The sequence below is a fragment of the Mirounga angustirostris genome, unplaced genomic scaffold, assembly GCF_029215605.1.
Source record: "Mirounga angustirostris isolate CCGP_5_RB_7025 unplaced genomic scaffold, mMirAng1.0.hap1 SCAF_11, whole genome shotgun sequence".
Lineage (NCBI taxonomy): Eukaryota > Metazoa > Chordata > Mammalia > Carnivora > Phocidae > Mirounga > Mirounga angustirostris.
In genome coordinates, this window is record NW_026991719.1 from 18,115,496 (window position 1) to 18,137,681 (window position 22,186).

The window sequence follows — 22,186 nt, forward strand, 5'->3', positions numbered from 1 at the left end:
ACAGGAAAAGACAAGTTATAAAATTTGAACACAGTCTTTCTGTTTATATCCAGTAAATAAGATCTTACTCCTTATTTTTTTTTTTTTAAGATTTTATTTATTTATTTGAGACAGAGAGAATGAGAGAGAGCACATGGGAGGGGGGAGGGCCAGAGGGAGAAGCAGACTCCCTGCCAAGCAGGGAGCCCGATGCGGGACTCGATCCCGGGACTCCAGGATCATGACCTGAGCTGAAGGCAGTCGCTTAACCAACTGAGCCACCCAGGCGCCCGATCTTACTCCTTATTATCTTCACCCGAGTCTTAAGGTTTTTGATAAAAGGACGTGCAAAACTCTTGCACCACCAACCAACATGCTTTATAGCATGTCTGTGGCCCTAATAACTTGATAATCTTTTTTTCTTTTGCCAACATATTTAATAGCTATGCAAGTTTGTTAATCCCAACAAACTGGTATGATTTATTTTATTAGCTTGCTTGGCTGCCAGAAACCTCAGCATATTCTAACCATCCTTAGTTTTTCCGGCTTAACCCCTTCTCCCATCTCAATATGGGTCTCTTCTTTACTTCTTATTTTCATGCCATTGTTCTATTTTTACCAGGAACCAATTCAAACTCAGTTTAATAAATAGTTACAGTATAAATAACAAATATTTAAATCAACTTGTATTTATGAGCATTTGCTATATGTTTTATGAGATAGGAAATCATATCTGAAAAATCATATCACGAGCTATGAAATCATAAAATAACAATTTAAAATTTGTAGAACACTTAAGTTTGCTTATGTCAGGGAGCAAGAATTTCCTCTGCCCTTTAAGGTCCTTCTTGTTGGACTATAAATCAAATTGACATGAGATAGGTTAACAGCAATACATCAAATTTATGTTCATAAGTATGGGGAATCCATAAAGCCATGAAAATCCAAAGACAGTCAAGCAACACGAGGCTTATATGAGCTCAGGAGTGGGGTGGGGGTCTGAGGGTACAAAGGGAAGGGAGACCATTTGCGGGAAGGTGAGGGAAGATGTTTGGATAACAAAGGTTGCCCCATTATGCAGATAAATTTCTTAGGTAAAGGGGAATCTCTGTGAACAGCTGTCTCCTTGGTTTAAGCAGGCAGTCCAGGGGGGAGATAAAGAGCTTTCCCTGTTTGTGCTAGGTTTCGATTGCTTTTGACTCAAAATAATGTTCATGCCAGAGTGGACCATCTTGGGGCAGCCTGCCCTTGGCCCCTAAAGTTTGCTCCTCTAAAACTTCCCTTAAGTTTCACACAGTAAAAATTGAGTTGGTAGGTTGTTCTATCTTGTTGAATACTCCTGACAATAGGTCAGTTAAATTAAACTCATTTTAGGAGGCGGTGATACAGCTGTGTTCTCAAGGTTGGGCCCATGGTTCAAGCCATCAGGTATTAAACAAGAGGCATTTGTATGGATACAAAGACAGTGGTTAATGATTGGATCAAATTAGAAATCACTTTGAGTCTGAGGATATCTAGTTGAGATGATTTCTAGATGTTAAGCTTGAAGCATCTTTAGATAGCGTGAGAGCAGGCAGTGGTAGTCTGATTTTTCTAGTCTGTAGTTTGAATGTCTCTGGTGATCTTTTTGAAAGGCCCATAGAGCAACAGGTGTGAAGGTTGCCTATATGTGAGATTTTGGAGATTTCTCTGAAGTTTGCATCAAGTCATTCATATTTGTTGGCAGGGTTTTAGGGGAAAGGGCAATTTTAGTTTTCAGATGAATCCAACTCAGAAAGATGGGAGAAAAATTGAAAACATTAGTCTGGAGAGTTGTAGCCAAGCACTGGAGGAAACTAGAAGGAATCAGGATCTAGGTGAGTTTATAATGAACAATATTAGAGTTTAATATTTATTCAAAAGTGTTATTGAAACATATTTTCTCTATATAATCATCCTCGTGTTTACCAAAGATAGTCTAATTAATATTTGTTTGTGAAAAGCCTAGTTTCAAAAAACCTTGGCCTGATCATTTACATAAGTGCAGCAAGAATAGTAGTTGACTATATGACTTTTTTTTTTTTTTAGGGGGGGAGGGGCCAAGGGGAAGAGAGAGAGTCTTAAGCAGATTCTAAGTGTGCACTGTGGAGCCTGATGCAGGGCTCGATCCCGTGACCCTAAGATCATGAACTGAGCTGAATTCAGTAGTTGAATGCTTAACAGACAGAGCCACCCAGGCACCCCAGGACTTTTTACATTTTATTATTATTTTTTTCTGTGAATTTGTTTTTATTGGGCTCTAAGGGATGGGAAGGTCACCATGGATTATGTCCCCACCAGAGAAGTGTCTGTTCTGATCTTCCGGGGATAGCTTCTGGAACGTTTTCTTTTTCTTGGAGCTGTGGCTCTTGCTGCCAGGAGCCTCATCAGGTATGCTGCTGAGCAGCTCCTCCTTGGAAGAGAATTTTTTTCTTTCTCCTGGGGACACTCCTGCTTCCTGCCTCTTGAGGATCATTAACTGGTTCCTCTTCAGGGAAAGATTTCTTCCTCTTGGGAAGACTTGCCCTGCCAGCCTTCTCTTCAAGATCACCACTGACCACGTCCTCCCTGGAAACAGATTTCTTTTTCTTGGGTTTGGAGAAAGAGACAGATGGGATTTCCGTTCCTTTGTCCTGAGGAACCTTCTGGGCCTTTTGCTTTCTTTTTATTTTATTTATTTATTTTTTAAAGATTTCATTTCATTTATTTATTTGACAGAGAGAGACACAGCGAGAGAAGGAGCACAAGCAGGGGGCGTGGGAGAGGGAGAAGCAGGCTTCCCGCAGAGCAGGGAGCCCGATGTGGGGTTCGATCCCAGGACCCTGGGATCATGACCTGAGCTGAAGGCAGATGCTTAACGACAGCCACCCAGGCGCCCCTGCTTTTGCTTTCCTTTGGGCCTTTCACCTGTCTTCTCACACTCCTCAGGGGTACTGCTGCTGGTTTCTGAAGACCTGAGGGTGCTCGCAGCTGGCTGTTGCTTTCTTTCTTCACGCATTTCTTCTCCTGTTTCTCCAGCTTCCTAGCAATCTTAGCAGCCATTTCTGCCCAAACCATTGCCTCCTTCCTGGCATCCAGATTCTTTCACGCAGTTTCTCCAGTCTCAGAGAAGGACAGGTGCTCCTTGACTTGCTCTGGAAGCTTCTCCCCAAAAGTACTTGTGGGCACCTCAGAGAAGGAATCACTTCTTGAGGCAGTACTGCATTTGTTTGCCAGGTATCGGAAGATGCAGCCTTTGTTCTTGGCAGCTGCTTGGCCAATGCAGCTGGAGTGGAAAATGAGTCCATATTTTGTGGGAATCTGGAATTACTCAGACACCAGGGGACGGCCAAGGCTTTTTTTTTTTTTTTAACCTGCTTTGCTGGAACTTTTTATAAGGAATCTCTATGTTGAACTTTTAACAGCCTTTTGAGACCAGAAGCCAAGCCAAATACTTGCCATCAGACTTCGCCTGCAATGCCTATAGATTTAGGTTAATTCCTCTCTTCTTGAGGTCCCCCAAATATCTCGAGGTTTTTGTACCTGCCAGGAAGTGACCTTCTTTATTCACCTAGTAAGCTAGGTATTAGGCGGACATTTCCCGAGGAGCTTTATTGATTCAATAAAGTCAACCTTAGTTCCTTAAAGCTGTCTGGTCATATCTGAGTCTATGCATGTCTCTCTCAAATATGACACTCTAGTCAAAGCCCGGGTAATATAACCAATGTTTCCAATTATGTCATGTCATAAGGAGAACGGATTCTTACCTTATGCAAATATGTTGCCATGAAAATATAGGAATACTCCCTGAGCTTCTGAATTCTGGAGGGATTAGGTAGGGAGAAAAAGGTAAATGTTTCATTTTGTTGACAAAGGTGTATTTTATCAAACTGCTGTAAGTCAGTTAGCTTAAGAGAAAAGTTTCCTCAAATCTGGGAAAACAAAGCGTTTTTTTAAAAAGTCAGCAATGTTTTATTTTTTTTTTACTTTTTTAAAATAAATTATTGTTTTTATTTATTTGTTTTTTACAAACCCTTCTGTCGACGGCTGACTTCCAATAGATCGCAGCAAGGGGGGCTGCTCTGTGACGTGCAAAACCCCAACCCAGAAGCAGGTCGTCTAGCAACGATTTAGCACCAGCTTCCCCACGAAAAGTCAGCAATGTTTTAAACAAAGTCATAAAAATTAGTTACCCGCCTCAGCTCATTCAGTGCCATGTTATTAATTACTGTTCTGCTTAAATCCAGTTTTTCCATCAGTTCTGGAAATTCTTACATAGTTAAGTTTTGTGATCTTAAGCTTATCAGAAACTTGTCCTCAGACTTCTTTTTATGAGTCTCAGTGAAGGTGAAGCACATTTGTAACAACATCAGAGTAAATCAGTAACTAAATAATAAGATAGAAAAATATCCACGGTCAGAGATCTGATTAGAGTTCATTACAATGCAATTGACAAGGAAATTTGGTTATGTCTGTGACACGCAACACTTTAAGATAATAACATATCAGGACATCAGATTTCCAGGAGTTTCATACCATTTTTAGAACACTTCTCTTAATAACACATCTGCACAAATAAAATCTAAGAGCGTTTAGTACCACTTATTTGACAATGCTTCTCATGTAATTTAACATACCAAATAAGCCTAATTAGTTTAATGTCTCACAAAATCTTTGAAATGTTCTTTGGGCTCTTTGTAACACCTCAGATTGTGGCCAAAAGACTTTGTTTTAGAATTTGACTTTGGAAAGCTGTCAAAAAATATTAAAATGGGGGCGCCTGGGTGGCTCAGTTGGTTAAGCGACTGCCTTCGGCTCGGGTCGTGATCCTGGAGTCCCGGGATCAAGTCCCACATCGGGCTCCCTGCTTGGCGGGGAGTCTGCTTCTCCCTCTGACCTTCCTCCCTCTCATGCTCTCTGTCTCTCATTCTCTCTCTCAAATAAATAAATAAAATCTTAAAAAAAAAAATTAAAATGTTTGTACATTTGATTAAATAGGATCACAGATTATTATGAAACAATATATAATTATCCATTTAACCAAAGTGACAATAAAAAGATTTCAAAGGCAAATGCAGACTGTTACGTAGTTGTGGGCAAAATTTAGCTCTTTATACATTAAGACTCAGTTTTCTTAAGTAATCAAAGGCTTGATAGGCATAGGAAATTATTTTGACAAAACACATAATCCTAGTTCTCTAGGCAGATGACTTTATTTATTTTTTAAAGATTTTACTTACTTATTTGAGAGAGAGAGCATGAGAGGGGAGAAGGTCAGAGGGAGAAGCAGACTCCCCGCTGAAATGTGGGATTCGATCCCAGAACTCCAGGATCATGACCCGAGCCAGGCAGTTGCTCAACCAACTGAGCCACCCGGGCGCCCCTAGGCAGACAACGTTAAAGGCAAAGAAAAAGTTTGGTTTACAGTTTCTTATTAAAGAGCAGACCAGTAGTTCAGGAAAACTTTGTCCTTTTAACAAGGACAAAATTTTAATTTTGCACCAGTTTATTTTTGATATTAAAACCCATTTACTTACTTAAATTTATCCTAATCTTAGCCAGTACCAACCACACATAAAATTTCTTTCCAAATTTTTTTTTCCATAAACTTTTTACAACTTTCTTCTTTGCATTCAGATTTTGCCCTACTTTCCCTCTTTAAATAACCAGCCTCACTTTAGGACAAATTTTTTTTTCCCCTCAACAAAAATGTATTTCTATTCCTTATACTACTTCTTACCAAAAACACACATCTTATTTTGCTCGCATACAGGGTTGTCCCCTTTATTATCTCCAGTAGTTATAATTATGTTTATTAGAATTCCTAGAAATTCTTAGAAACCTTAATTTCTAGTGAAAACTAAGTAGTAAGCAATTGTGAACTGTTTGTTATACCAGTAGTCTTTAGATTGACAAATTTATGAATAAATTTTATAATTTCTAGAAACATGCACTTCTTTATAGTACAGTCTTTCAGTAAGGCACAAAACATGTTTACTAACAGACCCAAATTTATCTTTAGTTTCTCTGTCATAAGACAAAAGTTAGGTAAACCTAGGTTTAGTACTTAAGGCTTCATTATTTTATCTTACTTGAAAATGATCTAGATGTTAAATGAATTTAACTTATCATTTAACTTACCAAAACTTTGAAGTTTCAGGTTACCAAAGTTTTTGGTACCTTTTGGAAGCTATTTAAAAATATACCTACAACCCTTTTTGTCTTATTTACATCAGTTTAATTTACTTGTTCTTAACACTTCTGTTTAGATTACCCAACAAACTTCATGAGGCATTAGACAAAGTCAGCCATTATTTTAATTTTTTTTCCTGGTAAATGTAAATGAGAAAACATGAATTTGTTAAACTTTTAGTAAACATAGGCAGGATAAGTTTTATATTTTATGCTGGTAACTCTGAAGATATGTCCATTTAATTAAACCAGCAATCTTAAATAAGCTTTAATACTGAATATTTTCCCCCCCGATCACATGAACTTGAAAAACATTTGGGTTAGTTTCTATCTTTCTGAGTGTTAGATGCCCAACCTTATAAGCGCTTGCCTTCAAACCAACTACGTAGAGTTCTTTTACAAGTTAATTTCAGCAAACTCATCCAGAGGTAGAGATAATATCTTACATTAACAGCGTATGTGGAGACACATACAACAAAGAGACAAAAAAATTTTCTAGTTTTTGTTTTTACTGATACTTGTGGAAATGATGTAGTTTTGGAATATAGGTGAGGTTTGGTGGGGTGAGGTCTGGAGCCAAGGACCAAGAAAGAATTTTTTTTTTTTAAGATTTTATTTATTTATTCATAAGAGACAGAGAGAGAGAGAGAGGCAGAGGGAGAAGCAGGCTCCCTGCTGAGCAGGGAGCCCGACGCGGGACTCGATCCCAGGACTCTGGGATCATGACCTGAGCCGAAGGCAGACACTTAACCATCTGAGCCACCCAGGTGCCCGACCAAGAATTCTTGAGACGTCTTTGGTGCAAAATGGTGGTTTTATTAAAGTACGGGGACAGGACCTGTGGGCAGACAGAGCTGCCGCACTGGGGTCTTGAGGAGTGGCTGATTATATACTGGGATTTTGGGGGAAGTAAGGAAAAGGGAGGTTTCAAAAGAACTTTCATATGCTAAAGATGACCTACAAGATAATGGAGGCCTTGCCCTCGTCAAGTTGAGGTTGTTTTCCCCTCTGGCAAGGTATTAACATTAAGATAGTTGGGAGATCCCTGGAAGAAAGTCACAGGAGTCCCACCCGAGAGTGGCGGGGGGTGGGGAAGAGGTTGCAGGGTGTCAGCTTGTGCTTTGTCTTCAGCTAGCCTTCTGCTCCCTCATCAGAGAGAATTTCCAAATATCTCCCTCTCTTTTTTTCTGATGAAAAACTCTTCCTAAAATTTGTATTTCGAGGAATGGCTCTTACATGCAGAGATGATGGAGGTGTAATTTACATCATAAAGGTACACAGAAAGTATCCAAGTTTTCTCCAAGGTGGAGATTTGGAGCATGTCTGCTAGTTATCAGGGGTGCTGGAGTCCGGCCACAAAAATCCTTTGAGCATTTTGTATTAAAAAAAAAAAAAAAGACATCTTAACCTGTTTTTTTCTTTAGTCTCAGGTGATTATGGGCTGTGTTTACATTTCAAAGACATGGTAAGGGGCGCCTGGGTGGCTCAGTTGGTTAAGCGACTGCCTTCGGCTCAGGTCATGATCCTGGAGTCCCGGGATCGAGTCCCGCATCGGGCTCCCTGCTCAGCGGGGAGTCTGCTTCTCCCTCTGACCCTCCTCCTTCTCATGCTCTCTGTCTCTCATTCTCTCTCTCTCAAATAAATAAAATCTTAAAAAAAAAAAAAAAAAAAAAGACATGGTAAGTTTTATAATTTCAAGGGACAAAGAAAGAATGCAAAATTTTTTCTCTAGTTTTCAGAGTAACTGCTATTTAAAATTTGCCCTTTAAAAAAAAAAGGAAAGGACAATTTTGTTCCAATATCCTGATCTTTTATAATATCTACAAATATTTTGAGAAGAATAGGGGAGTTTTTGGGAGTGGTAAAGCTGGGTGCTTTGACTTGTTTCTAGAGTTGCATTTCTGGTTTTTAGAGGTTTGTAAAACACAGTTGTTTCTGATCCTCCAAAGAATTGGATCACAGCCTGAAAATCAAGGGACTGGCCCATTTTTTAAAACTAAATTTGCTTTTTTATATTAAGGAAATTTTTAACTAAAATGGAAATCAAGAGGGACACCTGGGTGGCTCATTTGGTTAAGCTTCTAACTCTTGGTTTTGGCTCAGGTCATGATCTCAGGGTTGTGGGATCGAGCCCTGTGTTGCGGGTCTCTGCGCTCAGCGGGGAGTCTGCTTGAGGATTCTGTCCCTCTCCTGCCCCCACGATGCTCCCGTTCTCTCTCAAATAAATCTTTAAATCTTTAAAAAAATTTTAAATCTTTAAAAAAATGGGAATCAGATTTAGGCCTTTGTCAAGTCTGTATAAAGCTTGCTTATTTATTTATTTATTTATTTATTTATTTATTTATTTATTTAAAAAGATTTTATTTGACAGAGACAGACACAGTGAGAGAGGGAACACAAGCAGGGGGAGTGGGAGAGGGAGAAGCAGGCTTCCCGCTGAGCAGGGAACCCGATGCGGGGTTCGATCTCAGGACTCTGGGATCATAACCTGAGCTGAAGGCCACGGCTTAAGGACTGAGCCACCCAGGTGCCCTGTATAAAGCCTTTTAGCAAAAGCCTATTTTCCCTGGTACACAGTTCAGCCTTGGGCCATGAATATTGGCCTTTAGCCTGCAAATCGTTTGTAGGAGGGGTAGGTTAAAGTTTGGTCTTGCTTCCTCTGTGAAGGGTTGTGAATAGTCGTTAATCTTTCTAATTCCTTTCTAAATTTGGTAGGATCTTCTGAAAACAGAGGTAAAAGGACTTTATAATTGAAAAGCTCTGCTGCTGTCCAGGGACATGAATCCTTTGGGAGGTGGGGTGGCGTCTAGGATACACCTCCAGAGGACATCGTGGATGAATGCCTGAGGCTGGCAGAGCCTGATGACAGAGCCCTGGGACGCAGGAGCAAAGCCAGCCTTGCTGCCAGGCTCACGTGCTGTCGTTAAGTTCATTTCCTGGCTTTTAGCTTTTACACCAGCAACCTGTATACTTTGAACCTAGAGGTCAGGCTGGAGTGCTCCCTGTAAATCTTGTAGGGAAGGGGAAGTTACAATGGGCAGATGAGGCTAGATTTTAAGAAGGGGAACTTAGGTTGGATGTGGACATTTATTTTTAAATCTTAAGCCTGATTTCTGTTCTTTCATCTTTTCAGGGAGTCCCTTAAGGCTAGCCATTTTACTAATAAGAGAATTGAGACCTTTCTATAAAGTATATTTTTCTATTAAATACGGCCAATTTAGAGGCTCCATCATCTGGCCACTGGCCAGTAGGATCTGTGAATAGCGACTCAAACCACAATAATCCTTTCAATGGCTTAATGAAGACTTAAGAGGCATCCAAAGAGGGCAGTCCCCATGATCCAAAAGTTTACTCCCAAAATTAGTCTAAGAAAGCAAAAGTGTGCCCTGCATAGGCAGTAAGGATGGTGTAGGGAAAACTGTGTCTCTGGTCCTCACAAAATTGTGAGATGCCCCCAGTTACAGACCTGCTCATCTGTGACATGGGGCGGGTGCTTCTGGAATGGGACTTTCCCGCACTGACAAGCAACGAAGATTGAAACGGCAAAGCTTCCTCTGGGCCAGGACCTCTCATGACAAACTTCCCTGAGAGCGGGCACAGCTGGAGAGAGAGAGAGAGAGACTCAGATTCCTGTTCTATTTGGTCACCAAGGTGCACCCTGGTAAGTGCACCCTCTGAATGGTGGAGACCAAAGAGAACATTCTCACTGGTCACAAAACCAAGCTCTTAGGACACAGAATATGACAAAAGGAAAAATCATAATCCACAGCAAGATTTGTCTTAAACGCACATTATAGCTCAGGCTGAGCCTTGGGTCTCTTGGAGGGATGTGCTGTGGGTTGGGGATTGCGTGTCGTTTTACAGTGTACCCTGTTGCACAGAAGTTTTCTTGAGGTTGGCAGGTGACCTCGTGTCAATCTAACCCATTCTGTGACCAACTTCTCCCAATACGGGAGACTTTGAGTTAGGTGGAGAGCGCTCTGACAGCTTTTAAGTGCTCCACCTGTGCCCACCAGTGTTATGGCCTTGTCTTCCAAGATGTCCCTTAGCAACAGCCTTTGCCTCATGTGTACATTAACCCACAGCAAAGTTTGTGTGATAAATGACATAAAAGACACAAAGGAAAACAAAGACTGTATGTGGGAGGAGATGGATCAGAAACCAGAGTACTCTACCAGATTTAACTGATGAGTTGCTAAGCCCAAGGAAAGAGTTCCACAAGTATTTTCTCCTGTTAATCTAAATTTGTAGAGAGAGGAGGAGGCTTTTCCCACTCTTGCTCCATCAGACTCCACAAAGAGAAATTCTGGGAGACTGACATGGTAAGAAACCTTGCCTTCTGCTAACTGTTTGTCTGATGTCCCAAGGATCTCTCTGCTGTAGCTGTGTCTGGTGTGAGCGGTGTCTAGCGAGTCATTGTCTTGCTGACTACACCACCATTGGGGAGGAAGAATTTTCTTTGCCCTTTATGGCCCTTCTAGCTGGACTAAGAATCCACTTGACATGAGAGAGATTAACAGGAGGAAATCAAGTTTAGTTTTGTATGAATGGGGAATCCACACAGCCATGAAATTCCGAAGACATTGAGGTACCAGGAGGCTTATCTGAGCTCAGGAGAAGGGAAGAGTCTGAGGACATGAAGGGGACAGAGACTATTAGCACAAAGGTAGAAAAGATGTTTGGAAGACATAGGTTGCCTTATGTAGTTAAGTTTCTTAGGAAAGAGGCAATCTCTGTGAATAGCTGTCATCTTGGTATAAGTAGGCAGTTGAATGGGAGGTAAAGAGCTTTTCCTGAATCTGCTGGATGTTGATTGTTTTTGGCTCAAAATAATGTTTATGCTAAATTGGCTCATTTGGGTTGGTTTGCCAGTGATCCCTGTGTTTACATATCCATCATCTCATTTGATCTAAATTGTGATTGCTATTTTCAAAGCTTCCAGATTTTGTTGTGGAGACCAAATATATGTAAACGGCAATTAAACACACACACCTTTATTGTTCTGATCATAAGCCTAATAGTATGGGCTTAAATTTGGGGGATTCATGGGTATGAGGAAGGATCTGTGTTGGCCATGTAGGATTTTTTTTTTTTTTTATTGCTAGAGACACAGCTTTGAAGGAAACTACGACTATGGGCAAAATCCTGCAGTGCAAAGATTGAAAAGTGGAACCACTTTTAAATAGCACTGGTTGGGGCGCCTGGGTGGCTCAGTTGGTTAAGCGACTGCCTTCGGCTCAGGTCATGATTCTGGAGTCCCGGGATCGAGTCCCACATCAGGCTCCCTGCTCAGCGGGGAGTCTGCTTCTCCCTCTGACCCTCCTCCCTCTCATGCTGTCTCTCATTCTCTCTCTCGCAAAAAAAAAAAAAAAAAAAAAATAGCGCTGGTTGAGGAAAAAAACTAACAACTGCCCATACACCAACTGAATGAACTATATTTTCTTATTTTTTTTTTAAAGATTTTGTTTATTTTAGAGAGAGAGAGTGTACACGTGCATGAGCACTGAGGGAGGGGCAGAGGGAGAGAATCCCAAGTAGACTCCCTGCTGAGCGCAGAACCCGATGCAGGGCTCAGTCTCACGACCTTGAGATCATGACCTGAGCCGAAATCATGAATCGGACGCTTAACCGACTGAGCCACACAGGTGCCCCAAATGAACTGTATTTTCAGTGTGGATCCCTGAGATCTGAAATAAATAGATGCTTAGGAAAATGCTGCTTTGCCTAGAGGGCCCTTAATCTCAATGCGGCATATTTTACCATAAAAACAGTTGACTTAATTTTGGTATGTTTTTATTATTGTGTCTAAAAAAATATTTTCTATGGAAAACTTCAATTTAGGATTTCCACCTTAAGTGATTTCTATTAATGTTACATGTTGGCCGGTGGGGTCATTAGGTCAAGGTTTGGTGAAGAAATACTCTTTCTCTTTTCTTATTTTGAAACTCTAGCAGGCTTTTATGCCTCAGGGAACATGGCTTAACTGAAGGTGATGTTATAATGTGATGCTGTAGAGAAGTCTAAAGATAAAAATCACAAGTGTTCAGTGATTTCCTAGTTCCAACATGCTAAGTTCATTATTTCTTTTATTTGCATTGACATGACAACCAATGACATTAATCACCATAAAAGATTTCACTTGTTCTAGAACTTTGCTGGGGTGGCTCAGCACTGTATCACAGAAAATGTTACACAGTAAATCTGTAAAGGGGCGGGGCCAGGGGGAGTGGGTGGGTGGGGGATGCGGTGGCGGGGGCACCTGAGAGGACTAGGGCCAAGGCCAACTGAGGCTCACAGGAAAGCAAAGAGGGAAGTGATGGCTTGGGTTTTGACATCTGAGAGGGCCATGGAGAGACTGAGTTACCAAGATAGGGTTTTAGAAAAGACAGAGGTGGTGAGGGGAGGGGGAGGGGAAAGGGAAGAGAAGGAAAGGAAGCTGAAGAAGGAAGCTGCCTGAGTCAACAGTCAATTATTTGTCATTCTGCATCTTGGCAATAGGCAGAAATCTTTTTGCCCTTGAAAGGAAGGAAATTTTCTTTCTCTGTCCTTCAAGGTCTTCTAGCTGGGCTAAGAATGAAATTTAAATGAGTCAAATTAACGGGAGAACAAACCCAAGTTTTATTACATGTGCACCGAGGCCCTCTAAGGAAATTGAAACGTAAAGAAATGAGCAGTGAGTTTTCGTACTTTTTAGACAAGGAAACAATAGATCTGTGAGGAATTGACAGGACAAGGGAGACTTAACTTTGGGAGCTTCAATAGTAAGAAATTCTAGACAGAATTTGGGCTGGGGTAGTAAGTTAGTAAAAAGTAACAAGGGTTGTTGATACAGCCTTCTCGACTCTAAATGTCCCATCTCTGGTGATAAGGATGTCTCTTTACCTCCTGGGACAGGGGTGACACCTTTCACATGGGAGATTTATTTCCTGCTTTCAGGAGGATGGAGGAGGCTCTTTTGTAACTTTTTTTTTTTTTTAAGATTCTATTTACATATTTGACAGAGAGAGAGCGTGCATAAGCAGGGGGAGAGGGGCAGAGGGAGAGGGAAAATCAGAGTCCCTGCTGAGCAGGGAGCCCGATGCCGGACTTGATCCCAGGACCCTGGGATCAGCACCTGAGCTGAAGGCAAACGCTTAACCGACTGAGCCACCCACGTGCCCCATTGTAACTTTTATTTAAAATAATCAATATGCTAAAGTGGTACATTTTGGGGCAGCCTGTCTTTGGCCCCTACACATCTTAAGAGATTTCCATTTGAGATGCCAGTCAACAGGGTAGAGACTGAGAGCTTTAAGCATCCATGCAAAATGTTTAAAATGTTAGTGACTTCGAGAGCCATTGTAATGCCCAGGGATGGCAAGGGAGGGACCTACAAAACCAAGGTGCTTATTAGAGAGCAGTATCTGGAAGCACTCAGCCTCATTTTATTTTTTATTTGTTTTTTAGGGAGGGAGAGAGAGAGGGGGAGGAACAGAGGGAGAGAGAATCTTAAGCAGACTCCCCACTGAACTTGGAGCCTGACGCAGGGCTTGATCTCAGGACCCTGAGATCATGACCTGACCTGAAATCAAGAGTCAGACACTTAATGGACTGAGCCACCCAGGCACGCTAGCCTCAGTTTAATAATAGTTACATACTTCCTAAAAGTGCTCCGAAGCGAATAAGGGCAAAATGATCTTAAGATTCTCTGTAGAAGTCCAAAAATTCCAAAATACGTATTTGCCAAAAATCTCTTTGGCTTGGGTAGTGCTTATTTTGTTCCTTTTGATTAAGTCATTTATTTTAAACCATAGTGAAAGCAGATTAATTTTTATACTCCTTACTCCAAGTATTTTCCTTGGACACGTTCAGCTTTTTATGTATTCTTTAGGTGCTTTCGGTTATCACCACATGTTGGCTAGGGTACTGAGAGCAAAGCTTTCATTGCCCTCTTTGTTCTCCTCTGTAAATACCTCTCTTCCTACCAATATGTTCCTGCTGCCAGGATGCACACAGCTGAATGTGAAGAAATTGAATTTTTTTAGAGAAACCTCCTTTTAGTAGAAGATCTTGCTCTTATTTCATAGAGAAAAGACACCATTGCATGAAGACTCTCAGCCTTCCATCATCTAATCTAAAGAGTCTTCTGCATTCCTGTCCACCATTTTACCCTTCTCTCATAATCCTGCCTCATGTCTAAGGTGAATCCTTCCATATATTCTCTGGATCCTGTCCCCCTTTGCCCTCTCAGGTCTCAGCTCCTGTATTTTCAGCCTCTTCCTCTTCACTGAATCCTTTTTCAGTATTTTTTTTTTAATTTTTAAAAAGAATTATTTTACAGCAGTTTTATGATTATAGCAAAACTGAGGGGAAAATACAGACCTTTCTCATAAACCCCCCACCCCGACCCCACACATACAGAATCTCCCCCATTATCAACATTGCTCTCCAGAATGGGACTTTTTTTTTTTTTTTTTTTTAACCGATGACAAACATACATTGACACATATCACTCAAAGTCCATGGTTTACCTTAAGGTTCACTCTTGGTGTTACACGTTCTGTGGGTTTGGGAAAACAGACGCACACACACACACACACACACACAGTGACCTGTATCCATCATTATGCTGTCATACAGAGTAGTTTCACTGTCTTAAAAATCTTTTGTACTCTACCTGGTCATTGCTCTCCCTACACCCCTGGTAACCCCTGATCTTTTTACTGTCTCCATAGTTTTTGCCTTTTTTCACAATGTCCTATTGTTGGAAACATACAGTATGTAGCCTTTTCAGATTAGCTTTTTTTATGTAGTGATAGATACTTAAGGCTCCTTCATGTCTTCTCATGGCTTGCTGGCTCATTTCTTTTCAGGGCCGACTAATAGTCCATTGTCTGGAAGTACCAGTTTGTTTATCCACTCACCTACTGAAATACATCTTCGGGTCTTCCAAGATGTGGCAATTATGAACAAAGTTTCTATAAACATCCTTATGCCGGTTTTTGTGTTGGTATAAGTTCCTTTATTTAGGGTAAATACCAAAGAGCACGGTTGCTGGATCCTGTGGTAAGATTATGTTTAGTTTTGTAAGAAACTGCCAAACTGCTTTCCAAAGGGGCTCTGCTATTTTGCTTTCCCACCACCTGTGACTGAGAGTTCCTGTTGCTGCACAGCCTCATTTGTGGTGTTAGTGTTGTGGGTTTGGGCCATTCTAATAGGTGGGTAGTGGTAGCTCATTGTTTCAGTTTGCGTTTTTCTGGTGACCTATCATGAGAAGCACCTTTTCATGTGCTTGTCATGTGTATGTCTTCTTAGGGAGGTGATTGTTAATGTCTGGCTCATTTTATTTTTTAATTTAAATTCAATTAGTCCACATAGTACATCGTTAGTTTCATTGTAGCATTCAACAGTTCATCAGTTGCGTATAACACCCAGTGCTCATCACATCATGTGCCCTCTTTAGTGCCTATCACCCGGTTACCCCATCCCCCCACCTACCTCCCCTTCCACAGCCCTCAGTTTGTTGCCCATGATTAAGAGTCTCTCATGGTTTGTCTCCCTCTGATTTCTTCCCATTCCATTTTCCCTCCCTTCCCTTATGATCTTTGGCACCGTTTCTTATATTCCACATATGAGTGAAATCATATGATAATTGTCTTTCTCTGATTGACTTACATCTTTGGCTCATTTTAAAATCACTTTGGTTGTTTTCTTATTGTTGAGTTTCCAGTGACTAAACACAGTTAGATCTCTCACATGGTCAACCACCACAGCAACAGAAGCAGCAGGAACAACAACAAACCCCAAACCCTTGGTCTCCTCTCTTAACCCTACATCTCCCTCTGCCTTATCTTTGCTTTGTCTTTCACAGTGTAGAAGCCAAGGGCAGGCTGCCCCAAGCTGGGTGGCTTTGGCATGGAGATTATTCTGAGCTGAAGGCACTTGAGACCCTATGGGCTCGAGGGAAACTTTTGCCCTTCCCTTAACAGCAGAGAAGAATCTAACTTGGGAGTCTTTCCCGGAGTGAGGGTTATTAGCAGAGATAAATTTTATTTGAATGGCCCATGTGTATGGCACGACAAACATCTAATTACCAAACACCTGCTCTTCTTACTGCCCCGTGAAGTGCATTCCTTTCCTCCAAAGTCCCAGACCCCCTGCCCCTTTGTCTTTAGTTCAGAATGATGTGTGTACCTCATCTTGCCTGTCTTTGGAATGTCCACATCTATGGGGATTCCCCTTACATACTCTCTTAAATTTGTTTTTCTCCTATTAACCTGTCTTATGTCAATTTGATTCTTAGTCCAGCTAGAAGGACCCTCGCAGGGGACAGGGGTTCTTGCTCTCTGATAGCAGACAGACTCCTTGACCGGGTTGTCCAGACTTGCTGTCTCCACTTCCCATGCCTCCATCATCGCATGTAGGTGAGGCTTTTGTCCCCAGCCCTCTTTCTCTTCCAGCATTCCCAGTCTTAGAAAACGGCAGTAGCGTTCACCTAGTTGCCCATGCCCGAAGCCTGGGAAGTAATCTGATTTGCCGTCCTTTGCTCACCTCCCCACACAAAGTTAATCACCTGCTTCCATTGATTTGGTCACTCAGTCTCTCTCAAATTAATTTACCCACTTTTTCCCACCCTGATTGCCCCCTCTTTAGTTAACTTGGGAAGATACTGTTTCAGCTTTTAGGTGAAGGTCATGGGCAGGCTGATGGGTGTTGCCACGTGATGAGGTCATAAAGACTTAAGGGTGCTGGTGCCTGAACAGGCAGAAATTCTAGTCACTGGAGATTTCCTTGTCATTTTAACATCCTCCTTGCGTGGGCTTTCTGTTTGAAATTGTGACTTCTACATCTCTCAGCTGGTTCCCTTTTACTTCCCTGGCATTTGCCTCTCATGTATGAGGCACACTTCTGTTGATCTTGGAAGTTCTGAGCTCACAACTGTCATTTAGCTCTGTGGTTGCGTCTTGGCTCTGATCCTCCCTAGCTGCAAGAGCTGGAACAGATCATGGACTCTCTCGACTCTTAGTTTCTTTAGCTGTAAAATAAGTGCCCCCCCACCCCCACGGGTGCGGTTCCACCCTGGCTGCGCATTAGGCTCACCGGGGGGGCTTTTGGAACTCCCAGCCCGGGCTGCACCCTGGAGTGGTGATGTTAGCGTCCTGACTTGCCGCCCTCAGGATTGTTGAAAGCTCCCCTCAGAGATCTCAGTGTGTCGACAGGCTTGAGAACCACTGACTTTATGATTTTAAAGAAGCACAACTCTTCTGTCAATGTGTGTTGTCAGTCATGCCCCAATCCCAAGTTGAGATTTTCCTTAATGTTTTTACTAAGTTGGGAGAAAATAGCTGTGAAGTTCCCCCCACCCCCTTCCATCTGCTGTTTGTTCTTATTTACATACGATGGAACCCAGCCCACTGATTTACAGTTCTGGTTCCCTTACAACTGTTATTGAACTGAAAACATAGCTGAAAACTTATTAAACAGAAAAAAATTATTTTGAGCTTTGTGCCGACAATTCATTATAGAACCAAGGAAACCTCAAAACTTTCCTTCGAGAATTAATGCTAAAAATGGATTTACAAGCCCCTAATCTTAAGTGAAAATTTTAATTCTGGTGCCAAACCTAGTATTTATTCTTTCTTGAGTGTCCTATCAAGAAAATCAAAGCATTTCTGTGAGAGAATGGGATTTTGGGGGGTTTGTACCCATAAACAGGCAAGACCTCCCCAGACTACTCTGCGTGGGCCTCTGAAGGCCAGTGTTAGCATCTCTTTTTCCCTAGCACAGGAAGGAAAGCCAGGGCAAACATACCATCAGTGTGGGTGTGTGGTCTCACTGTTGAAACACTCTGGAACAGGTCTTTCAGGAGACAGCTTTTCGGGAGCAGCCCCCTTCAGACCTACCATTTTAGGTTTGAAATAACCTAAGACTTTTTTAAGGTGCAAGGGAGTAGAGAGGAGAGCAGAATTACAGAGAACAGCCAAGCGTTTGGTGTGACCACTGGCACTAAATTTGTGGAAAACTAGGGTCCTGACAGAAGTCTGATTTATACTGAGAAAGAGTCCCTTGGGGTGCTGGCTCTCCCTTGCCTCTTTCCCTGTTAACAGTATCTCCTTCAACTGTTCAGTCACTTGCTTCTGTAATTCCGCCTGAAACACACAGCCCATGCCTTTGCATATCTCTCTCAAATCCTTATTAACTATTGAAACTAGTTGCTACCTTGATAAGGATGGCTTAATTTAGTAGGTATAGAAAGGTCAGTTATTAGGTTGTCATAACCTATGGTGAATTCCTTTCCCCATATAACCCTTTTACAACTGGACCATCAGATTGTTCTCTGCAAAGGAATGATTAGTTATCTTCTAGTGGTGGGGAAGAAAAGCATTTTCCTGGGGAAAGAAATGTTGCCAGAGCTTGGAGTCAAGCTGAAAGGAACCTGTTTACTACCGTGTATGGCACTGAACTATTTCTCGTGGCCCAGAAAACCTTGTCTGGAGCTTCTTGGTTTTGACCTGTCTCTCTTGGTATTTCCTTGTAGATGGAGGAATTGATTGAGGGTATTCGCTGGGCCTTTATTGACATGCTGGAGAAAGAAAATGAGTGGATGGACGCAGGGACAAAAAGGAAAGCCAAAGAAAAGGTAAGAATTCCTTTTGATTAAAAAAAAAAAAGAAAAAGTATATGACTTTTGGTGTAATGGATTTTCACACTCAGTATTGTGTACTTGATTTTTATATTGACTGAGCTCTTGACTTCGAATGACCCCAGAGTCAGGTGTCTGTTTTGGGATGAATATATAGATTTCATCACTAGCAGGTAAGAAAAAATAAGATGCGACTTTTTTCTTTCTCGAACTGCATTTCAAACACCTTGTAATTCAGCCTTTCCTTCTCCCTTAATTGCGATTTCTAAGAGCCACGTGGCCCACAGCCCAGTGAATTTTGCCACAAACCATCACTGGCTGTGGCAGAATGCAGAGCAGTGGGGGGCCATGTGTGTCCTTCTGCTCTGTGCACGATGTGTGCAGATGTCCTCGGGAAAATCCTTGTCTGCAACCAAGCAGGTCTACTTTCCTAACCCATCATGTTGCTCTCATGATCCAAATAGCATGCTTATGAACTACAGACCAGTGGTAGACCACAGCGTAGGAATGCAAAAATGTTTCCTAATAGAAGCGGACGCTTGGTGGGCCTTGTACAAAATTTTCCGGTACTGTGTAACAAGCTGAAGGAGTAAGAGAGACAAGTATTGGCTGCCATGCTGCTTAAACAATGAAGAACCAGCTGTATCTGGAATTCTAGGGATTCAGATGGAGCTGGAGCTCAAGTGGGTAGGAAATACCTCCTGCACGCTGAGTGGATGCTGCCCTGTATCTGGGAGACTCTGAACTAGGAGCATTTCTTCTTTAGAGAGGTATTTTATTTTATTTAATTAATTAATTTATTTTTTAAAGATTGTATTTATTTATTTGAGAGAGAGAATGAGGCAGAGAGCATGAGAGGGGGGAGGGTCAGAGAGAGAGGCAGACTCCCTGCTGAGCAGGGAGCCCGACGTGGGACTCGATCCTGGGACTCGATCCCGGGACTCCAGGATCATGACCTGAGCCGAAGGCAGTCGCTTAACCAACTGAGCCACCCAGGGGCCCTAGAGAGGTATTTTAAAAACTTGCTGATGATAGTAATCCCCTGGGATGCCTAAATGCCCCATAGCTCTCTGGGCCCCTCCCCAGCAAGGTCTGATTTAGTGGATGGAGGGTGCAGTTTGAACGTTTGTGACTTTAGCCAGTTTCCCTGGTGATTTTTATTGCTCGGTGGTCCTGGGGAACACTGCTTAGAGTCCTACAGGGTCATGCTGACTGAGTACAGATCTTTTTGCCCTATGGTCAAGAAACGGAGAGGGTAGGGCAGTGAAACTACCCTCTATGATACCATAATGGTGGATACATGTTGTCGTCCGTTTGTCCAGACCCATAGAATGTGCAGCACCAAGAGTGAACCCTAATATAAACTATGAATTCTGGGTGGTAATGATGTATCAATGCGGGTTCATTGATTGTAACAAATGTATACCACTCTGGTGGGGGAGTTTCTTAATGGGGACGCTATGCCTTGTGTGTGGTCAGGGGTTTTATGGGAAATCTCTGTGTTTTCTTTTTAACTTTGCTGTGAACCTATGACTGCTCGAAAAAAATAGTCTATTAAGCAAAACAAAACAAAACAAAACAAAAAACCAAAGAGGGCAACATTCTGGGAATGCTTAGCCTTACTGAAATGAGAATGTGCAGAGGTTTAGCAAGGATGTTTTCTAGAGCTTTAATACTCCTGAGATGGATAAACATGGCCATAGATATTTTTGTCTATAGACACGAAAAGGCTGTTCACTGTTTGCAGTGAAGAAAGAACTTGGGTGGCAGGTGTTGTAAGAAGACAAAGGGTAAGTTGGATTTTTTTCCCCTCGAGAATCTGTCAAAGCCTTCTTAAGTCATGTAAGGCACAAGCTGATGGGGGCAGGAGCACGCGGGCTGTGATGAGAAGCTCTCCAGATGGTAGACGAAACTTTTGGCACCAACATATTGTTGTTTTTGAAGGCTTCATTTATTTGCTGGGCTAGCTTCTGATATCTGGAATAGAATTTGTCTTGCGCTGGGCAGTTGAGAGTTCAGAGCACTGGGGGACTCTTGATCCTAGGCTGACCCCTTGTGGCCTGAGGGTCATCCGTGTGGAGGGTGGGGTGGAGTGATGAGGTCTGTGTGCATGTGATGAATGGATAGATACCAGCAGAATGTTCTGGGGACTGCAAACCGTTTTTTTGGGAAGTATGACTGGTTGCCTCAGGGGGAGATCTGAGTTGCATAAAGGAGTGGGTACCTTGCAGTTGGGTCTTCTAGGCAAGTGGCCCATGGGTCCTTCCTGAAGGCACATTATTCTCAGTTCTTCTAATATTAGACATGTTCCTGTTTGACCCTTGAATTGCTCTCCAGTCTCATATTTTATTTCAATGAGAGCTGTCACTTTTTCTTCTAAAAGTACTCTTTGAACACTCCGCTTTCTTTGAGCTGAGTTCAACCTGCCAGGAACTCAACTAGTTCCTTGACAGGTACAAATATCAAAGGGAATTTTCCTCCTGGATCTCATCAGGCTCCCTGAGTATATCTTGTATTTCAGAGTTCAGGGAGATTCTGTTAATAAAAGGCAAGAAAGAGGGGATGTTGTCTGAGAATTTTCACCAGTTTCCCAAAGCATGTCAGGCCCTGGACCTCAGAAGATGCAGATTTTCTTTTTCTAAATTAAACCAACATGCAGTTCTGGAAATGACCTCTGGGTGGAGCTCGTAGACTCACAAAGACACCATTCAGGAAGCTGAAGGCATCTATGCGGCTTTCTGTTCTGGGGTTGTTTTTGAAAAATTATTTCTTTTCTTGCCCTTTTTCTCTGCTGTCCTCAATTTGATTGCCTTTTAATAGTTAACAAGAAAGGAGAAGTTCTGCCTACTAATTCCTTGAGTCTTAGATGGAAATCTCAGAAGATCTTAGGGCTTTGTCTTTCTGATACTGAGTAGCTTCTGCATTAAGACAGGATTTGCCTGTGTTCGAAGTGGAGGTGAACGATTTGCCTGCTCTTCCTGGTATGACTTGGCACTGTTTTTGGGCATGTGTTGTATGCAGTGTATCACCCAGGCAGAAGATTTCTCTCATCAATAATAGTGCCCACACTGAGCCAATGCTGAGTCACTTGGCAACCCATTGGGGAAGCTGGAAAAATGTTCTGATTTGCGAGTGGGAGAAGCTTTTCTTTGCCTCACCATGGAGCTCTGGACTGCAACAAATGACAGTACCTCCTGTATTGGGTGTTGACCTTATATTTATAAGTGTTCCCTTGTGTCGGCCTCATGAATGTGGAGGGCCCAGATACCTGCAGTGGCTTGAGGCCTAACAGCTTGAGTTGGGTGGCAGTGACCCCGGTTTCAAGATGGAACCATGGGATGTGACTTTGTCGTGTTCTTCACTACGGGTGATCACCATAAAAGATCAACGAGGATG

At 42.1% G+C, this 22,186-nt stretch overlaps 1 protein-coding gene across 1 annotated transcript in view; it reads left to right on the plus strand.

Moving 5' to 3' along the window:
• Positions 1-22,186, plus strand: part of PHEX (phosphate regulating endopeptidase X-linked) — a 218,749-nt gene that overhangs the window by 85,767 nt on the left and 110,796 nt on the right. Inside the window, exon 13 of the mRNA XM_045875938.3 lies at positions 18,686-18,787. Coding sequence (XP_045731894.1) covers positions 18,686-18,787 — 102 coding nt within the window. The remainder of the gene's footprint in view (positions 1-18,685; positions 18,788-22,186) is intronic.